The sequence below is a fragment of the Ursus maritimus genome, unplaced genomic scaffold, assembly GCF_017311325.1.
Source record: "Ursus maritimus isolate PB19 unplaced genomic scaffold, ASM1731132v1 scaffold_24, whole genome shotgun sequence".
NCBI lineage: Eukaryota > Metazoa > Chordata > Mammalia > Carnivora > Ursidae > Ursus > Ursus maritimus.
In genome coordinates, this window is record NW_024424897.1 from 34,278,044 (window position 1) to 34,300,542 (window position 22,499).

General features: G+C 37.0%; 1 protein-coding gene across 7 annotated transcripts in view; it reads right to left on the bottom strand.

Annotated features, from left to right (window-relative positions):
• The window catches only part of BCAS3 (BCAS3 microtubule associated cell migration factor), a 588,999-nt gene that overhangs the window by 371,727 nt on the left and 194,773 nt on the right, over nucleotides 1–22,499 (bottom strand). For all 7 annotated transcript variants that reach the window (XM_040640930.1, XM_040640931.1, XM_040640928.1 and 4 more), the window contains one exon: nucleotides 12,676–12,809. In XM_040640930.1, coding sequence (XP_040496864.1) covers nucleotides 12,676–12,809 — 134 coding nt within the window. The remainder of the gene's footprint in view (nucleotides 1–12,675; nucleotides 12,810–22,499) is intronic.

Consider the following 22,499-nt stretch of genomic DNA (forward strand, 5'->3'; position numbering starts at 1 on the left):
ATTTTCTAGAAGTAGATATTGGTGATGGTTGCATAGCTCTGTGAATATACTAAAAACCACTGAAATGCACATTTTTTAAAATGAATTTTGTATTCTAAGCATTATATCTCAATAAAACTAACATTTGGGGGAGGGAATTGACAAAATCAAGAGCATAGCGTTATACATAGGATTGCTAGGTTTAGCAAATAAAAATAGAGTCCTGTCAAATTTGAATTTCAGTATAAACCTAAGTAGGCACATTCGACATATTTATACAAAAATTACCTGTTTTTACTTGAACTGACCATTAAATACTATCAATTAACAGTACTAAATGGCTAGATTCTTTGCCATTGAGATTAAAACCTATAATCTTACCATTTTATAGAGGACTATTCCAATAAAAGTAACACTTACCTGATGTGCAAATATTTCCAAAGCAAGTTGACCATTTACTAAAAATTAGCACAGCACATTTAAATAAATTGTATCTGCTTGAGTAAGACATTATGGAACATTTGGCAGAAGTATATCAACAAAATTAAGTTTTCACCATATATATATATATGGTGAAATATATTCCTGTTGAAAGCTAGGACTATTTTTCTAACTACATATGTGCCTTGTAGAGGGGAAAATTACTGTCAGATGCAGAGGATATCCCAAAGTCATAGATCACAAAACAATTTAATTCAACATAATTAGATCCACATAGCTTGAGTTTTTTTCATTTGCCTGCAGTTAAAGAAGTACCCTCAGAGTTTTTGGGAAGAATCCAGAATGACATGATTTTTAAAGTACTCAAAGACAGTTAGATAGAGCATATGCCACTATAGATTATAATCAGTGATACATTTTTTATATTATTTCAAAGTAATTTCAGTAGAAGCTTACAAGAAATTAATTTTATGGTCATTACTTAGTTTCCTTAAGATCTTAATATTTGGTGTTTAGAAACCTCAATATCCTAAATTACAGAGTGTGTCATCTCTACTTCCAGGTCGGATGTATAGGAAATTAAATGATAAATAATGCTTAATGCAAATGAGTTACAAAAATAGTGTGTAAGCAAAAAAAAAAAAAGTATAAATATTTAAAATACTAAAACTCTAGGAGGTTATAGCTGAAGTAGGGCATACCGAGGACTGGTGAGGACAGAACAGGTATTATAAAAACAGAGTTAAGAAATAAATGATGTGGTGCCAGGGTGGCACAGTCGGTTGGGAACGTTTGACTCTTAGTTTGCTAACAGGTCATGATCTCAGGGTCTGCGATCCAGCCTCATGTCGAGCTCTGCTCTCAGCACAGAGACTGCTTTGAGCTCCCCCTCTCTCTCTCTGCTACCTCCCCACCTCCCCCAACTCTCAAATAAATAAATCTTAAAAAAAAAAAAAAAGAGAAAGAAAGAAAAGAAAGAAAATGTGCCAGCAGCACAGTGAAATATTGAATCTTCTACCTAAAATGGTCATCTAATTGGAAACTTCCATACAAAAGAAACAAAACAAACTGTAACTAAAATAAGATAAGCAGGTATAGTTGTGCCATGCAAGGTGAGACGTTGTAGAGAAAATGGAGATATGTCAAAGGACACAGATGTCAAGTTGACAGGTGCCACTGGCCAAATCTGGGATATTCTGAGCATTAAAATAAATAGTTATTGATGATGAGCAACCCACTGAATAAAATAGAATCTATTAACCAAATGTATATATATAAATAAAAGAAGTGTTACACAAATTTGGGGGAAGAAAAAAAGATATTTGCATAATTTAAAATGACTTCTACCCAGGGCACAGAATGAAAGCAGTAAGCAAAAATGCCCTTCTCTAAACTATCCTTAAAGAGATAAATTTTCACTCTTTAAAGCTGCTGCCTGAGAGTTCAGCTTCCAATCAGCATCCATCTAGATGCTGAGATCCACACATTAACAAAATGAAGGATAAAAATCAGCCACATCATCCCAAAAGCTATGCTTTAAAGAAGCATTTTAAAAATATTAACATCCATTCATGATTAAAACTCTCAACAAAATGAAATATAAGAGGAAATGTACCTCAACATAATAAAGGCCATCTATGGTGTAAGCCCACACTTAACATTACACTCAACAGTGAGAGCTGAAAAGCTTTTCCTTTAAGATCAAGAACAAACAAGGATGCCCATTCTCACCAATTTTTCAAAAAATGCTACTGTGAAGTCCTGAAGTCAGAGAAATTAGGTGAGAAAAATAAATAAAGAAACAGTCAATATGATATAACACATCAACAAGAGAAAGAATAAAAACCCCATATGATCGGCATGGAACACTACATCAAAAACTAATGATATACTGTATGGTGACAACATAATAAAAATTTTAAAAAACCATATGATCATTTCAATAGAGAAAAAGCATTTGATAAAGTAAAACATCCATTCATGATAAAAACCCTTGCAAAGTAGGTTCGGAGGGAATATATCCTGTAGTATAATAAGGCGTATATGGAAAACCCAGCTATAATCATCATACTGACAATGGGGAAAAACTAAAAGCTTTCCCCTACGATCAGGAACAAGTTAAGGATGCCTCATCTTCACACTTTTATTCAACATGGTACTGGATGTCCTAGCCACAGCAATCAATGATAAAAAGAATAAAAGGCATCCATATGGTACAAGGAAGAAATAAAACTTTCCAAATTGTCAGAAGATGACATGTACTATATAGAGAGAACCCAAAAGACACCACCAAAAAACTACTAGAATTAATAAATGGATTCAGTGAAGTCGCAGGATACAAAAATCAATGTACAGAAATCCATGATTTCTATTCACTAATAATGAAGCAAGAGAAAGAAAAATTAAGAAAGCAATACTGTTTACAATTTGCAACAAAAATAATAAGATGCCTAAGAGAATAAACCCTAACCAAGGAAGCGAAAGACCTGTACTCTGAAAACTATAAAACACCAATTAAAGAAACTGAAGATGACAAAAACAAATGGAAAGACATTCTAAGCTCATGGATTGGAAGAACAAATATTGTTAAAATGTGCATACTACCCAAAGTAATCTACACATTTAATGCAATCCCTATCAAAATACCAACAGCATTTTTCACAGAACTAAAACAAATAATCCTAAAATTTGTATGGAGCCACAAAACGATCCTGAAATAGCACAAAATAATCTTAAAAAGAAGAAAACAAAGCTGATGGTATTCACAATTCCAGATTTTAAGTTATACTACAAACCTACAGTAATCAAAACAAGAATGATACTGGCACAAAATGGACATATAGGTCAATGAAACAGAATAGAAAACCCAGATATGAACCCACAACTATATGGTTAATTAGTCTTTGGCAAAGCAGGAAAGAATATACAATGGGAAAAGATAGTCTCTTCAACAAATGGTATTGGGAAAACGGACAGCAACATGCAAAAGAATGAAACTGAACCACCTTACACCAATACAAAAATAAACTCAAAATGGATTAAAGACCTAAATGTGAGACCTGAAACCATAAAAACTCTTGGAGTACAACAATAGTTTTTCTAGTTATGTCTCCTGAGGCAAGGGACATAAAAGGAAAAATAAAACTTGAACTATATCAAAATAAGAAACTTCTGACGAAAAGGAAACAACAAAACTGAAAGAGCAACTCTACTGAATAGAGAAGATATTTACAAATGACATATCTGATAAAGGTTAGTATCCAGAATATACAAAGAATTTATAAGCAACTCAACATCCCAAAAAAAAGCCCCAAATAATGCAATTAATGTCAAATTCCTACAGGAGAACAAAGGCAGTAACCATTCTAACATGGGCTATAGCAATTTCTTACTAGATAGTCTCCTTCAGGCAAGGGAAACAAAAGCAAAATAAACTATAAGATTTCATCAAGATAAAATGCTTCTGGTAATGGGTGATTAAGGGGGAACTTGTGTTAGAGCACTGGGTGTTACATGTAAGTGATCAATCACTAGAATTCTACTCCTGAAACCAATAAATACCCTATATGGTAAACCAACTAGAATTTAAACAAAAATTTGAAAAAAAACAATAATTTGGTAAAGTAAAAAAAAAAAAGATAAAAATCTTCTGCACAACAAAGGAAACAATCAAGAAAACTAAAAGGCAACCTTTGGAAGGGGAGAATATATTTGCAAATGACATATCTGATAAAGGATTAGTATCCAAAATCTATAAAGGACTTACAAAACTCAACACCCAAAAACAAATAATCCGTTGAAAAATGGGCAGAAGGCATGAACAGACATTTTTCCAAGAAGACTATACACATGAAAAAGATGCTCAACATCCCTCATCATCAGGAAATACAAATCAAAACTATGATGAGATACCACCTCACACCTGTCAGAATGGCTAAAATTAACAACACAGGAAACAACAGGTGTTAGTGAGGATGCAGAGAAAGGAAACCTTCTTGCACTGCTGGTAGGAATGCAAACTGGTGCAGCCACTCTGAAAAACAGTATGGAGGTTACTCAGAAAGTTAAAAGTAGAACTAACCTCACAATCCAGCAATTACTGGGTATTTACTCAAAGATAAAAATACTGATTCAAGGATACATGCACCCTGATGTTTACGGCAGCATTCTCAACGATAGCCAAATTATGGAAAGAGCTCAAATGTCCATCGACTGATGAATGGATAAAGAAGGATATGGTTTTATATACACAATGGAATATTACTCAGCCATAAAAAGAATGAAATCTTGCAATTTGCAATGAAGTGAATGGAGCTAGAGTATATTATGCTAAGTGAAATAAGTCAGTCCAGAGAAAGACAAATACCAATGATTTCACTAATTGTGGAATTTAAGAAACAAAACAATTGAACGTGGGGGGAAGAACAGAGAGGCAAACCAAGATACAGACTCTAACTACAGAGAACAAACGGATGGTTACCAGAGGAGGTGGGGGGATGGGTTAAATGTGTGATGGGGATTAAGAGGGTGCTCCTGATGAGACAGGTGTTATATGTAAGTGATGAGTCACTAAATTCTACACCTAAGAAACTAATATTATACTGTATGCTAAATCAATCTGGTTTAAATAAAAATCCTAAAAAAATCAGGTCACATTTTTAATGAAGAACTTCTCTCATTTTAGATTTGGCTGGCTGCATTTCTCATGGTATGTGTCATCTCTGTCTTTTACGTAAAGTACTAATTTTATTTGCGGGTTGAATTAGATTCAGGTTTAATTTAGAGGACTGGGCAGAAATATTTCATAGGTGATATTGTATACATCCTATTATCATAAAAATAGAAGTACATGATATCTGTTCCACTTTGGTAATGTTAAGACTCATCAGCTAAAACTAAATACAGATGATTATTAGTCCAAATCCATTGTTTCATTACGGTCGCAACAATGGTGATTCTTAAAATTTGACTTTTTTTTTTAATTGAGGTATAATTGACATACAACTAATATAATATTAGTTTCAGATGTAAATGACATAAATGATTCAATATGTGTATATAATGATCAACACACTAAATCTAAATTTGAACATTTTAATACTGGTATTCTTCAGTGAAGAAAACTTTCCCTCATCAGCTATTCAGCTATCATTAAATTGATACAAGAAAGAGAAGGTAAATGCTTTAGTTATCAATTTTCAAAATAATGAGTTAGTTAAACAAGCAACCTACAGTTATGTCCAATACTTCCTTTTTAAGTATCATTACAAACTCATGGATTTCCACGTATTTAAGATGTTTCGCTTCTATGGTAGAAAGTTTTAATGGAAACTTATGATAAACAGCATTTTTAGACTATCGGGAAAGGATGGACTAGGTCGATAAATGGTGGTGGGTCAATGAACTGTCTCTCAGGATAAAGGATATACAGCAGCACACTGGTAAATGCATAACTACAGGCTCTGGGAAACAAAGAATAGTAGTTGGAATTTTAGCCTATTAAGCTAGCTTAGTATCTACCAAGTGATATTAAGAGTACATGTAGAGGGAGGAGTTAAGATGGTGGAGCCGTAGGGGTCCCCTTTTTAGCTGGTCCCCTGAGTCGAGCTGGATAGGTATCAGACCATCCTGAACACCACCGGAAATCAGCCGAGATGCAGGAAGATACATCTGGATCTCTACAAATGAACATCTTCAGCCAGAGTACTGAGGTAGAAGCGGGGAGCCGTGAAGCCACGCACAGATATCGAGAAGATAAACGGAAGGGGAGGGGAGCCTGCTCGGGACCGGAAGTGGTAGCCACCTGCACGGGGGAGCAGATGGACTCTTGGATCGGATCGGCATCCGCGAGAGAGCAGACTGAAAGCCGTGAGCCGGGACGCGCCACCAGATTGAAAACCGGAGCTCCGGTGCGCTCACTGGAACCAGACTGAGACCAGGAGCTCCGGAAGGCGTGGGGGCGGATGGCGGCTGGTGGTGTTAGAAAACACAAAGGACAGAGCGCGCAGACCCTGGAAGTGAGGGCTGGGACGCTGGGGCGCACATCCCTGGACGCTGCAGGGTTGAGCAGCACCAACAGAAACAGAGTTAAAGGGCCAGAGGGCCCAGTGGAGAGCAGTCTGCGATCCCTCTGTTCCTGAGACAGAGGCTGGGATTCAGCCACTGCTGCTCTGACTCTAGACAGAGGCACAGCAAACCGCCAGGAAAGCCGCCAGAGAACAAAAGCCTGGAAATACCGGGCTCACAATCCCCCTCGCAGGGGACACGGAGACTTACCCAAACAGGGTTGCCTGAGTACTGGCGCGCAGGCCCCTCCCCCAGAAGGCAGGCTGAAAAATCAAAAGCCCACATCCCTAAGGTCCCTATAAAACAAGTGCACACTGCCTGGGTCCTGATCAATAATTTGGGCTCTGGACAACCCCGCAACCTCTCCTTATCAGAATGACAAGAAGGAGAAATCCCCCAGCAAAGAAAAGACAATGAGTCTGTGGCCTCTGCCACAGAGCTAAGAGATATGGATATAACCAAATTATCAGAAATGGAGTTCAGAGTAACAACGGTCAAGATGATGGGAGACTTCAAAAAATTAAGAAAATATTAATGAGAATATAGAATCTCTAAGGGCGGAAATGAGAGCGAATCTGGCAGAAATTAAAAATTCTATGAGCCAAATGCAGTCAAAACTGAGAGGCTCTGACGGCCAGGTGAATGAGGCAGAAGAAGCAGTGTTAAGGTGGAGGATGGGTTAGTAGAAGAGAAAGCTAAAATACAAACTTGGCTCAAAAATCCAATCTCAAGAATGTAGGTTACGGGAGATTACTGACTCAATGAAACGCTCCAATGTCAGAATCATCGGATCCCCAGGGTGGAGAAAAACAGAGGTCTAGAAGAGATATTTGAACAAATTGTAGCTGAAAACTTCCTAATCTAGCAAGGGAAAAAAACATTCGTGTCCAAGAGACAGAAAGGACCCCTCCCAAGCTCAACCACGACAAACCTACGCCACGTCACGTCATAGTGCATATTTGCAAATATTAGATCCAAGGATACAATATTTAAAGCGGCCAGGGCAAAGAAATTTCTCACGTACCAAGGCAAAGGTATCAGAATTACGTCAGACCTGCTACACAGACCTGGAATGAGAAAGGGTTGGGGCATTTTTAAAGTTCATTCAGAGAAAAACATGCAGCCAAGGATCTCTTTATCCAGCAAGGCTGTCATTCAGAATTGATGGAGAGATAAAGACCTTCCAGAATCGCCAGTCACTGACCAATTTCAGAACACCGAAAAACCAGCCCTAGAGGAGATATTGAGGAGGGGTTCTATAAAAGTAAAAAGGCCCCAAGAGTGACACAGAACAGAAAGTCACAATCTATAGAAACAAAGACTGTAATGGCAACATGGCATCATTAAAATCATATCTCTCAATAATCAGTCTCAATGTAAATGGCCTAAATGTCTAAAACGCCACACAGGGTTGCAGATTGGATAAAAAGACATGACCCATCCATTTGCTGTCTACAAGAGACTCATTTTGAACCTAAAGATACATCCAGACTGAAATTAAAGGGATGGAATACTCATCTTTCATGCCAATGGACTCAAAATAAAGCTGGGGTAGCAATTCTCATATCAGACAGATTGGATTTTAAACTAAAGACTACGATTAGAGATACAGAAAGGCACTATATTATTCTTAAAGGATGTATCCAACAAGTGGATATGACAATTATAAATGTATATGCCCCCACCAGAGGAGCAGCAAGATACACAAGCCGACTCTTAACCACAATAAAGAGACATAGAGATAAAAATACACTACTAGTAGGGGACCTCAACACTCCACCTATCAGCAATAGATAGATCACCTAAGCAGAAAATCAACAAAGAAACAAGAGCTTTGAATGCCATACTCGAACGAGTTGGACCTCATATATATAGAGAAAACACTACACCCCAGAACCAAAGAATACTCATTCTATTCTAATGATGCCCATGGAACATTCTCCAGAATGGACCATGTTCTGGGTTACAAAACAGGTTTCAACTGCTACCAAAAGAGTGAAATTATTCCCTGCATATTCTCAGACCACAGTGCTTTGAAAATGGAACTCAACCACAAGGAAAAATTTGGAAGAAACTCAAACACTTGGAGACTAAGAACCATCCTGTTAGGGAATGATTCGATAAACCAGGAAATCAAAAATCAATTTAAACAATTTATGGAGACCAACGAGCATGAAAACACAACAGTCCAACCTATGGGACACTGCAAAGGCAGTCCTAAGGGGAAATTACATAGCCATCCAAGCCTCACTCAAAAGAATAGAAAAATCTAAAATGCAGTTTTTATATTCTCACCTCAAGAAGCTGGAACAGCAACAGAGGAACAGGCCTAATCCACGCACAAGGAAGCAGTTGATCAAGATTAGAGCAGAAATCAATGAATTAGAAACCAGGAGCACGGTAGAGCAGATCAACAGAACTAGAAGCTGGTTCTTTGAAAGAATAAATAAAATTGACAAACCACTGGCAAGACTTATCCAAAAGAATACAGAAGGGACCCAAATTAATAAAATTATGAATAAAAAGGGAGAGGTCACAACCAACCCAATGAAATAGGAAGGATTATTAGAAACTTTTATCAACAGCTTTATGCCAATAAATTAAGCAATCTGGAAGAGATGGAGGCCTTCCTGGAAACCTATAAACTACCAAGACTGAAACAGGGAAGAAATTGATTTTTTAAACAGGCCAATTAATTATGAAGAGATTGAAACCGTGATTAAAAACCTTCCAAAAAACAAAACGCCAGGGCCTGATGGATTCCCGGGGAAATTCTTTCAAACATTCAAAGAAGAAATAATACCTATTCTCCTAAAGATATTTCAAAAAATAGAAACAGAAGGAAAGCTACCAAACTCATTCTATGAGGCCAATATTACCTTGATCCCCAAACCAGGCAAAGACCCCATCAAAAAGGAGAATTACAGACCTATTTCCCTAATGAATATGGACGCCAAAATCCTCAACAAGATCCTGGCTAATAGAATCCAACAGTACATTAAAAGGATTATCCATCATGACCAAGTGGGATTCATCCCTGGGATGCAAGGGTGGTCCAATTTGCAAATCTATCAGTGTCTTAGATTTTATCCAGAAAGAAAAATTCAAAAAATCATATGATTCTCTCAATAGATGCAGAAAAAGCATTTGACAAAATACAGCATCCTTTCCTGATTAAAACCCTTCAGAGTGTAGGGATAGAGGGTACATTCCTCAATCTCATAAAAACCATCTATGAAAAGCCTACAGCAAATATCATTCTCAACGGGGAAAAGCTGGAAGCCTTTCCCTTAAGATCAGGAACACAAGGATGCCCACTCTCGCCACTATTATTCAACATAGTACTAGAAGTCCTTGCAACAGCAATCAGACAACAAAAAGGGATCAAAGGTATCCAAATCGGCAAAGAAGAAGTCAAAATGTCTCTCTTCGCAGATGACACGATACTCTATATGGAAAACCCAAAAGAATCCACTCCCAAACTAATAGAAGTTATAGAGCAATTGAGTAATGTGGCAGGATACAAAATCAATGCTCAGAAATCAGTTGCATTTCTACACACGAATAACGAGACTGAACAAAGAGAAATTAGGGAATCTATCCCATTTACAATAGCACCAAAAACCATACGTTACCTTGGAATTTACTTAACCAGAGACATAAAGGATCTATATTCTAGAAACTATAAATCACTCTTGAAAGACATTGAGGAAGACACAAAAAGATCGAAAAATATTCCATGCTCATGGATTGGAAGAATTAACATAGTTAAAATGTCCATGCTACCCAGAGCAAGCTACACTTTCAATGCTATCCCGATCAAAATACCAATGACATTTTTCAAAGAACTGGAACAAATAGTCCTTAAATTTGTATGGAAACAGAAAAGGCCCTGCATCACCAAGGAATTGTTGAAAAGGAAAAACAAAGCTGGGGGCATCACAATGCCGGATTTCGAGCTCTACTACAAAGCTGTGATCACAAAGACAGCATGGTACTGGCACAAAAACAGACACATAGGCCAATGGAACAGAATAGAGAACCCAGAAATGGATCCTTGGCTCTTTGGGCAACTAATCTTTGATAAAGCAGGACAAAACATCCAGTGGAAAAAAGACAGTCTCTTCAATAAATGGTGCTGGGAAAATTGGACAGCTACATGCAAAAGAATGAAACTTGACCACTCTCTCACACCATACACAAAGATAAACTCCAAATGGATGAAAGACCTTGATGTGAGACAGGAACCCATCAAAATCCTAGAGGAGAGCATAGGCAGCAATCTCTACGACATCAGCCACAGCAACCTTTTTCATGACCCATCTCCAAAGGCAAGAGAAACAAAAGATAAAATGAACTTGTGGGACTTCATCAAGATAAAAAGCTTCTGCACAGCCAAGGAAACAGTCAAAAAAACTAAGAGGTAGCCCACAGAATGGGAGAATATATTTGCAAATGATGCTACAGATAAAAGACTGGTATCCAAGATCTACAAAGAACTTCTCCAACTCAATACACGAGAAACAGACAAACAAATCATAAAATGGGCAGAAGATATGAACAGACACTTTTCCAATGAAGACATACAAATGGCCAACAGACACATGAAAAAATGTTCAAAATCATTAGCCATCAGGGAAATTCAAATCAAAACTACACTGAGATACCACCTTACGCCAGTTAGAATGGCAAAAATTGACAAGGCAAGAAACAACAATTGTTGGAGAGGATGTGGAGAAAGGGGATCCTTCCTACATTGTTGGTGGGAATGGAAGTTGGTACAGCCACTCTGGAAAACAGTGTGGAGGTCCCTTAAAAAGTTAAAAATTGAGCTACCCTATGACCTAGCCATTGCACTACTGGGTATTTACCCCAAAGATACAGACGTAGTGAAGAGAAGGGCCATATGCTCCCCAATGTTCATAGCAGCATTGTCCACAATAGCTAAACTGTGGAAAGAGCCGAGATGCCCTTCAACAGATGACTGGATTAAGAAGATGTGGTCCATATATATAATGGAATATTACTCAGCTGTCAAAAAGAACGATTTCTCAACATTTGCTGCAACATGGACGGCACTGGAGGAGATAATGCTAAGTGAAATAAGTCAAGCAGAGAAAGACAATTATCATATGGTTTCTCTCATCTATGGAACATAAGAACTAGGAAGATCAGTAGGAGAAGAAAGGGATAAAGAAAGGGGGTAATCAGAAGGGGTAATGAAGCATGAGAGATTGTGGACTCTGAGAAACAAACTGAGGGCTTCAGAGGGGAGGAGGGTGCGGGAATGGGATAGGCTGGTGATGAGTAGTAAGGAGGGCACATATTGCATGGTGCACTGGGTGTTATACGCAACTAATGAATCATCAAACTTTACATCAAAAACCAGGGATGTACTGTATGGTGAATAACATAATATAATGAAAATATTACTATGGAAAAAAAAGAGTACATTTAAAAGCACTTACCATGGTGCCCAATACAAACGTTTAGTAAGTTATATATGTGGGTGTGGGTGTGGATTTGTTTGTGGATGTTGTGTGGGTGTGTGTATACGTGCATGCCCATACATGCATGCACAGTGAGGTGTTGTTAAATGTGAAAACCTGGCTCCATAAGAAAAAAAATAGTTCTGACTTGTAGTGTTTGTCAATTTCTATTATATAAACACTCCTAGCATGGATGATTTCACGCCAAGAGTGTAATGTCACTATATCCAGAGCTGGGGACAAATGTACACAACTCATTCTCACCGACCACTGTGAGCTGACTTCTGCATACCACTGAATATTATCCATATGGTCATCCATTACAAAATTCAATTATTTTTGTGTATATGTGAATATGTCTTTACATGCCCATGTATACAGTGTACATGTATATAAAACCAAAACACACATAAAAAGACCTAGAGAGATATCCAATGGATGACAGGATTTTCGCCAGGGTAGGAAATGGTAGAGTAGGAAGAGGAGAAGGATAAATAGAACTTTTGTTTTATCAGCTTCATTGACTTGTTCACCTACTGCTTATGTACTTATTGGATCAAATAGGATATATTTCACTAATATTAACACTCAGCTCCAATATGACATAAATAACCAGCTAAATTAGATGTCATCTTACACACACACACACACACACACACACACACACACACACGCACCTCCTAAAAATTATACAACTTACTTTGGCTTCAGTTTCTCCCCTGTGAAGAGTATATAGATGATGGACAGCACTTTGTGATGAAGACCAAGGATGAGTCAGAATTTGGAAGACATGAAAGTCATGACCAAGGGTGTCTGTTGTGACTAGAAGCATTCCTGAAAGACATACCAAAAACAGAGTAAAAATAAAAACAATTATGTACGTGGATGAAATATTTTCACAAAGCACTCATTATGCCTTAAAGTATTACCGAAGGAAAAAAATTACCAAAGATGTAAAAAACCTCCCCCGATAAAAAAATGAAAACACAGCATCCTTCCTCTGTATGAACACTAATTGTAAAAGTTTTCTGACGTTCCCATACGACTAGCAGAGAAAGTTTAACCGAGAGTTCACAAGTATTTTAAAACAGCAAATCCGATAACAAAGAATGTGAAAATGAGTTCTCTCCATGGAACTAAAACCTGCTCCCACTTTTTACCATTTCTCAAAACCTGAATTTTAAGTTTCAATTTATCTACTAATCCCCCACCTTAATTCACCAGTTTAAAATGTGTCTCTACCCCGGCATAACATTTATCCAAACTGCCTACAGTATCTCACAGAGCAAGCTTTTAATTTCGATGAATGTCATAGTGAAGAATTCTTTGCCTAATCCATTGTCACAAATATTTTGTTTTCTTGCCAAAATGTCACAATTTTAGATTTTACATACAGGTCTATCATTCATTTTGAGCTAATTTTTGGAAAAAGTATGTGGTATCACACAAATTAATTTCTTTTGCAAATGATGTCCAATTGTTCTAGCAAGATTTCTTCAGGAGACTATTTTTTATCCACTGAATTCTTTATCCTTTATTCTTTATGCATCGTCAACTTGTCAAAGATGTACCAGCTGTATCTTCATAGGTCTTTTTCTGGAAGTATTATTCTAATCCACCAATTTCTGCATCTATATTTTCATTAACAATACACTTTCTTGACTATTGTAACTTTATAGTAAATCTTGAAATCAGGTAAGAACCTTTTCAATATTATTCTGGCTACTCCAATTCCTTTCCAAACACAGAATCAGATTTTTGATATAAAAAAAAAATTCCTAGGACTTTTTGGGGAGGATTATATTAAGTCTATAAATCCATCTGAGGGTGATGGACATCTTAACAATATTGAGTCTTCTGATCTATGAACACTTCACATTTCTTGATACATGTCTTGACTTTTTTTTCCCTTGTTCAGCACACAAATTGTAAATATATTTTCTTGGATCCATTATAAATGGTACTCTTTATTTTATCTCAATTATCGACTTTTCCGTGCTGGTATATTTCCCGACATATAACTGACCTTTTTTATATTCTGCCAGTTCTAGGGAGGGATTTTTTGTAGATTACATAGAATTTTCCTTACAAACTATCAGGTAGTATGGGAACAGACATAATTTTATTTCTTCCTTTCCAAACTACATGCCTTTTTTTTCTTCACTTACCACATTTGCTGAGGAAAACAGGACTGGTGAGAAGCAATAGTCTTGCCTTCCAAATTTTAGGAGAAAGCATTCAATCTTTAAGTAGGATATTAGCTGTAGGATTTTTTATAAATGCCCTCTAACAACTTAAGGATGTTCCTTTCTACTCCTAGTCTGTTGAGAGCTTTTATAACGAACTAATGTTGAATTTTGTCCAGGGTTTTACACCTGTGAAATGATTATGAGGTTTTCTTCTTTACTCAATTAATATGGTGAATTTTACTAATGAATGGTTATCAAATGTCAAACAAGCCTTGCATTCCTAGGATAAGCTCCACCTGGTCAAAATCCTTTATTATATGCTGCCCTATTCAATTAGCTAATTTAAGATTTTCATGATGTGTTCCTGAGGGAGATTTGTTTGTAGGTTTCTAATCATGTGTTTGACTGTTTGGGGAATCAGGGTGAAGCTGGTCCTGTTGTGAAATGTCCCTTATATTCTTATTTTCTAGAAGAGATTGGGGGACACTGCTATTATTTCTTACTTAGACGTTCAGTAGAATTTGCCGATGAAACTATGCGGACCTTTTTATTGTTGAACACTCCGAAATCTTTTTAATTTCTTTGTAATTTAAATTTTATTATTTTAAAATGGAAAATTTGGGTGTTGCATTTAAATGTTCTTCTTGGGTGAATTACTCTCTGTAACTCAAGGAAATAGCCTTTATTAATATCTGTAGGGTCTTTGGTGATATCTACTTTTTCATTGAGATTATCAACAATTTGTCTTCTCTCTTTTTTTTCTTGGTCATTCTGGCTATAAGTTTTCAAGGAAATCTATTTTGGGTGTCACTAACTTTTTTTCTTTTCTTTTCTTTTCTTTTTTTTAAAGATTTTATTTATTTAGGGGTGCCTGAGTGGCTCAGTCGTTAAGTGTCTGCCTTTGTCTCAGGTCATGATCTCAGGGTCCTGGGATGGAGTCCCTGGTCGGGCTCCCTGGTCTGTGGGAAGTCTCTGTCTCCCTCTGCTCCTCCCCCATCTCATTCTCTCTCTGTCTCTCAAATAAATAAATTCTTTAAAAAAATTTTTTTAAAAAGAATTTATTTATTTGAGAGACAGAGAGAGAATGAGATGGGGGAGGAGCAGAGGGAGACAGAGACTTCCCACAGACCAGGGAGCCCGACCAGGGACTCAATTCCAGGACCCTGAGATCATGACCTGAGCCAAAGGCAGACGCTTAATGACTGCGCCACCCAGGCGCCCCAACTGTCACTGATTTTCTTTTTTCAATTTCATTGTTTCTCCTACATTTCTCCTTCTGCTATTATTTCCTTCATTCTCCTTGCTTTAGTTTTATTTGCTCTTTCCTTTTTCAACTTTTTTTTTTTAACTCACATGAACTCACGACCCCGAGATCAAGACCTGAGCTGAGATCAAGAGTCAGATGCTTAACCAACTGAGCCACTGAGGCATCCCTTTTTTCAACTTTTTTTTTTTTAAGATTTTTATTTATTTATTTGACAGAGAGAGACAGCCAGCAAGAGAGGAAACACAAGCAGGGGGAGCGGGAGAGGAAGAAGCAGCCTCCCAGTGGAGAAGCCTGATGTGGGGCTCGATCCCAGAACGCTGGGATCACGCCCTGAGCCGAAGGCAGATGCTTAACGACTGCGCCACCCAGGCACCCCGTTTTTTAACTTTTTTAAAAAAAAATTTTATTTATGTATTTGTCAGAGAGAGAGCGCGGGCACATGCACAAGCAGGGGGAGCGGTAGGTAGAGGGAGAAGCAGACTCCCCACTGAGCAAGGAGCCCAATGCAGGGCTCAATCCCAGGACCCTGAGATCATGACCTGAGCCGAAGGCAGACACTTAACTGACTGAGCCACCCCGGCGTCTCTTTTTTCAACTTTCTTAAGGTGGAAGCTTAGATCACTGTTTCAGGAAATTTCTTCTTTTTCAGAGTAAGCATATATTGGTATAAATTTCCCTATAAACCTGCTTTAAAAGGGAATGAATTCCAGGGCACCTGGGTGGCTCAGTCAGTTAAGCATCTGTCTACCTTCAGTTCAGGTCATGATCCCAGGGTCCTGGGATCGAGCCCCACGCTGGGCTCCCTGCCCAGCGGGAAGCCTGGTTCTCCCTCTCCCTCTGCCTGCTGCTCCCCCTGCTTGTGCGCTCGCTCTCTCTCTCTCTCTGCCAAATAAATAAAATAAACTCTAAAAAAAAGTGTTTTAAAAAAGGAATGAATTCCAAAATTTTTATACTGTCTTTTTTTGGATTCCATTCTAAACGTTTTCTAGATATTTCCTCTTTACTCATGGGATATTTAATATGTTGTTGAGTTTTTCCAAGTATGTGGGTATTTTTCAGGTGTTTTTCACATACTGATTTTTAGTTTAATTCCATGACAAGGAATTTGTTAAACCTTGTTTTATATCTGAGACTAGACTGCAGTGACTGTTGCACACACACTTGAACACCTGCAGTGTTACAAAGGTCAGTTAATTCAAGTTTATTGATAGTGTTGTTAGGATCTTCAATATTCTTACTGATTGATTGCCTGCTTTCTTGTTCTACCACTGAACAGAACTTAACATCTCCAAGTATAATCGTGGATATGTTTTTTTTTTTTTCCAGTTATATAAGCTCCCTAAATTTTAGACCTTTTTTTTTTTAATTCCATACACATTTAGGATTACTAGGACTTCTTGGTGAACCTCTTTTATTTTGATGTCCCATTTTAACCCTGGTATTTTCCTTGTTCTGAAGCCTACTTTTTCTGATACTGATACCATCACTCTTGCTTCATTCTGATTGGTGCACACATGGTATATACTTTTCCATTCTTTCACTTTTACAATCAATATAATAGTATTTAAAATGACTTTGTTTTAGACAATAATGGAGGTCTAATTTGGGATTTTTTTAAATCCAATTCTGGACTTTTTAAATTTGTGTTTGTAGTTCATTCACATTTAGCCTAACTTACTGGTAGGGTTGAGTTTATAGTTACCATTTTTTTTTTTTCTGATGGTCGTTTTTGTTGTTTCTCTGTTGTTTCCGTTTTTCTAGATAACTTCAATACTTTAAATATCCAATTTTAATTTTTCTATTAGCTTTTTAAATATCTCTCTTTAAGTTTCTCTTGGTTGTTCCAGGAACTATAATACACATATCTAAATTTGTGCGTGTTTGTTTCTATTTTGTCCAGAATTTATATTTGTTTTCTGTGGGAGAATGGTTTATCAGCTTACTCTGCTATGCCAAAAGCACAATGACACTTTTTTTAACTCTTAAAACTTCTCTTGGTTGAAAAAAAGATATGAAAGAATAGTAAGCACTAGTGGGAAGATAAGGTAGACATTTAAATAGAAAGATGAAGTATATGTGAGTTTCCTATCTACTTGGCTAATATAAGGTACAGCTCTAGTCACTACGTTAAATGAAAAAATACCATACTAGATGCCAGTGTCCTATTTCCAAGAGAATACATTTTAGATGATGAAAAGTGTCATTTATTGAGATCTACTTCAAACGTGTAACAGTTTATATAACATTGCCTCCCACTCTGCAACCAGCTATGGTCATGAGGTCACTGACATATTTTATATTCTTTCCATATTATTGTTGTTATCCAAACAATAAATTTCTAAGGTTGGGCATGAACACTTAGTTGTCCTTTTGTGGACAATACGTCTTCACTCCTCCTACTTTTTGCTGAGCTACACTAAGTCTGAATTATCACAATTCTGCTACTATGTTTTGATTTCACTTTTCCATGACAAAATGACTTTCTGCATGTGAGAAACAATTCAATGGAAACATTCTGACAGGAAAATGATGAACTTATAGTTACAATACAAATATATGACTCACCTACTGAAGATAAACGTTATTTCTTTTAGAATCATATCAATATTTTATTCAAAATAAGCACTCCATCCAGTAAAAGTCCCCATCAGCCAAATCAAGACAATTACTGTTCCACATATAAATGATAATCACAAATGAACACTTTTCAATAGGCTCCCAGGCTTTCAAACTGACATGAACATTTGTCTAGTATCTTTTTTTTTTTTTTAAGATTTTATTTATTTATTTGACAGAGAGAGACAGCCAGCGAGAGAGGGAACACAAGCAGGGGGAGTGGGAGACGAAGAAGCAGGCTCATAGCGGAGGAGCCTGATGTGGGCTCGATCCCATAATGCCGGGATCACACCCTGAGCCGAAGGCAGACACCCAACCGCTGTGCCACCCAGGCGCCCCCATTTGTCTAGTTTCTAATATGTAAAACGAATTCAGATTTTTAGAGAAATCGGCCACTGAAAATTTATCTTATTATCTTCTGTGTATCCTATTTCAAAAGTTTTCTTTTGGAGCACCTGTGTGGCTCAGTCAGTTAAGCGGCTGCCTTCGGCTCAGGTCATGATCTTGGGGTTCTGACAACCAGCCCTGCATAGGGCTCCCCCCTCAGCGGGCAGTCTGTTTCTCTCTCTACTTTTGCCCCTCCCCCTGCTCGTGCTCGCTCAAGCTCTCTCTCTCTTAAATAAATTTTTTTAAAAGTTTCCTTTTTCCACTTCCCATGTAAATGTGGCTTCTATAATCCACCAATGAGCTCACTTTTTTTGACAAAACTTTAAAATTAAAAAAACAAAAAAAAAATCGAAGGAGCAGAGAGGAAAGGAAGAAATAAATAACTAGTACAGTATCATACAATCATGTGCTTTCTTTTAATTTATAATTTCCTCTTTTGCACATATTCTGCTGGAAGAAATGACAAGCTTTTTTTTTTTCTTCTACAAAACAACTTAAAAAGCCGATATACATAAAAGGAAAAACTCGTACAGAGTAGACTGTGGCTTGAGAACTATTTATGCAGCATCAGAAGACTAAACCAGACTCTAGCCTGGCCATAAACTAAACCCACGCCCCAAATGAGGTGCCAAGCCACAAAAAGCATTTGCGTCATCTGGGAATACAAGGAAAAGAAGGACTTCTAATTATAGGGCCTGGAAGCGGAAGCTTAGAGTGATTAGCTGTTTAGGCGCTGCTGTGTGTTTATCTGGAAGCTTCCTCTCCCTCACTCTCAGCCTCAAGTTTGATAGATGAGCGTTAGCATCGGAGGGTGGGGACTGAAGCTGCTGATGGTACATGGCGTTCTCCAAAATCTGAGGGAGCTGGAGACTGAACATTAAGGCTTTTGCGGCCTCATAAGAACATAAATCTTTTCAACTGGGCGTCAGCTGGTTAGCCTAAAAGGCAAAATTAAAGAGTAGCAAACCTCCACTGGGCATATGCTATAAAATCTTGGAAACATGAGTAGGTATGTCTTTTTTACCATATCCTATTTATAACACCTCCCTAATTGTATGGTTCTTTATCACGTGCACACATATGAATTGGAAAACAAATTACCAGCTATTCACACTCTCTTCCAAAAAGAAATAAAAACACTGATATGCTGGGGGCAGACAGAAATCATTACAAGAATTCAAAATATATCACTCATAAAGTAATTTGACATTTTGGTATGAATTCTTGTGAATTTAATACTTCCCCATCAATACGTGTACAGATTAAAACTTACAAATTATTTAATTATCTTTTAAGTTACTAGTCAAATTTGTAAACATAAAAGCAGAAAAACAAAACCCCGGTTCTGATCAAATTCTTTTAGGTCTTCAAATTACATAAAACCACAATAATAACCTATGAAGATCTGATTAATAAAACTTTTAAACTGACTGTGAATACTTGAAAACAATGGTCTCAAAACTTCCCTGTGGGCAGCATCAACGTTAGCACATTTCGTAAGCTGCTTGAAGATGCTGATAATCAAACCCCTCGCTGTATTTTTCTACATTTGTGGCCCAGGATATATTAAGTCTTTCTTAAATTGAAGCTCAAAATCACTGTTAAAAGCGCTGCAGCACAAGAAGACATCCAAATGGCCAACAGACAAATGAAAAAGTGCTCAACATCACTTGGCATCAGGGAAATACAAATCAAAACCACAATGAGATACCACCTCACACCAGTCAGAATGGCTAAAATTAACAAGTCAGGAAACGACAGATGTTGGCGAGGATGCGGGAAAAGGGGAACCCTCCTACACTGTTGGTGGGAATGCAAGCTGGTGCAGCCACGCTGGAAAACAGTATGGAGGTTCCTCAAAAAGTTGAAAAATTAAAGCTATGCTATGACCCAGCAATTGCGCTACTGGGTATTTACTCCAAAGTTACAAATGTAGTGATCCGAAGGGGCACATGTACCCCGATGTTTATTTTATAGCAGCAATGTCCACAATAGCCAAACTATGCAAAGAGCCTAGATGTCCATCGACAGATGAATGGATAAAGAATATGTGGTATATATACACAATGGAATATTATGCAGCCATCAAAAATGAAATCCTGCCATTTGCAACAACGTGGATGGAGCTAGAAGGCATTATGCTAAGCACAATATGTCAATCAGAGAAAGACAATTATCATATGATCTCACTGGCATGTGGAATTTAAGAAACAAGGCAGAGGATCATAAGGGAAGAGAGTAAAAAATGTAACAAAATGAACCAGAGAGGGAGACAAACCATAAGAGACTCTTAATCTCCGGAAACAAACTGAGGGTTACTGGAGGGGAGGGGGGGTGAGAGGGCTGGGGTGGTTGAGTGATGGACATTGGAGAGGGTATGTGTTGTGAGGAGTGCTGCTAATTTTAAGACTGATGAATCATAGACCTGTACCCCTGAAACAAATAATACATTATATGTTAATTAAAAATTTTTAAAATTTTTAAAAAGCACTGCAGTACACACTGTCAAACACACAAAAGACATGATTCATTTTATCCCTTCCTAAAGTTGCATATATCCACAACCCAAAAATTAGACCAAAATCTCTGATATGGTTCTTACTCATCTGCTCCATGTAGGAAAATCTAAACTCAATCATTGGTTTTCTAGCTCACTTATTTCATAACTTACTATTTCTATCTTCTTGCGTTTTTAGGAGTTTCAAGTTAAGTGTCCTAACATCTTCATTGGAATAATTAGTTTGTTTTCTTCCTTTCACTTTGCATCATGCAATATTTAGGGTTCTGAAGACATCTTTGGCCATAACCAATGGGTTTTCATATTAAATACTCTAATATCCATTATTTTCAATAGTCTTTTCATCCAAGAGACATATAGCAAAGTGGTTCACATCTATGTGTTTTTATTTTTCCAAGTGGGTGAATACATTTTTTGGTCGGAGGCTAAAATAGTTTTTAAGGTTTATTAATCTTTATTAATATATAACTTATTTACAATAAATGTACTCATTTTAATACAGTTTGATGAGTCTGACAAGTATATACACCTATGCTACTGGCAGCATCAAGATGGAGCACATGCGAAAAAATTCCCTTGTGTCCACTTGCAGTCCATCCCCTCCCCATTGCGTGGCCCCAGGTGACCACTGATTGGCTTTCTGTCATTGTGAATTAATATCGCCTACTTTAGAATTCCATGTAAATGGATACACACAATATCTTGTTAACCCTACTGCTGTGGCTAACAGTACTACATTTGTTTATTTATATTACTGGGCCGTATTCCCTTATATAGATATATGATCATTTATATATCCATTCAGTAGTTGTTTCTAGTTTTTGGCTATTGTGAAACAAACTCCTAGTAAGATTCAAGAACAAGTCTCTGTATGAACGCATGTTTTTATTTTTCTTAGGTGAATATGTAGGAATAGAACTGCTGGCTCATATGTATGTTTAACTTGATTAAAAAAAAAAAAAACTTTGAAAATGTTTACCCAAAGTGGCTCTATCATTTTAACTTTCCCATGAGCTCCATAACTCATTAGCATTTGGTACTGTCAGTCTTTTAAAATTCTCATCATTATGGTGAGTATTTGGTGATTTCTTATGGTTTTAGTATGCCATATTCCTTGATGATCAGTGATGTTGATCAACTTTTCATGTGTTAAATGGCTATTTGCATATTTTCTTTTGTGACATGATTGCTCAAAACATTTGCCTATTTTTAATTGTTTTGTCTATATATTTATATATACGATATATGACTATAAACAGATATGATACTTTCTCCCAATTTATGGCACCCCACTTCATTTTCTTAACCATATCCTTCCCAAGGTCCTTAATACAATGAAGGCCAGTTTTATGGTTTGTGTTTTTGTTATCCTACCTAAAACATGTTTCTCTATCCCTCTTGGGTCACAATGATATAATCCTTTTGTTTTCTCTTTGAAGGTTTATAGTTTAAGCTTTTAAATTAAGTCTATGATCAATTTAGAGTTCATTTTTGTGTATGTTAAGTAAAAGTTTATTTTTTTCCCAAGTGGATATCCCAGTTGTTCC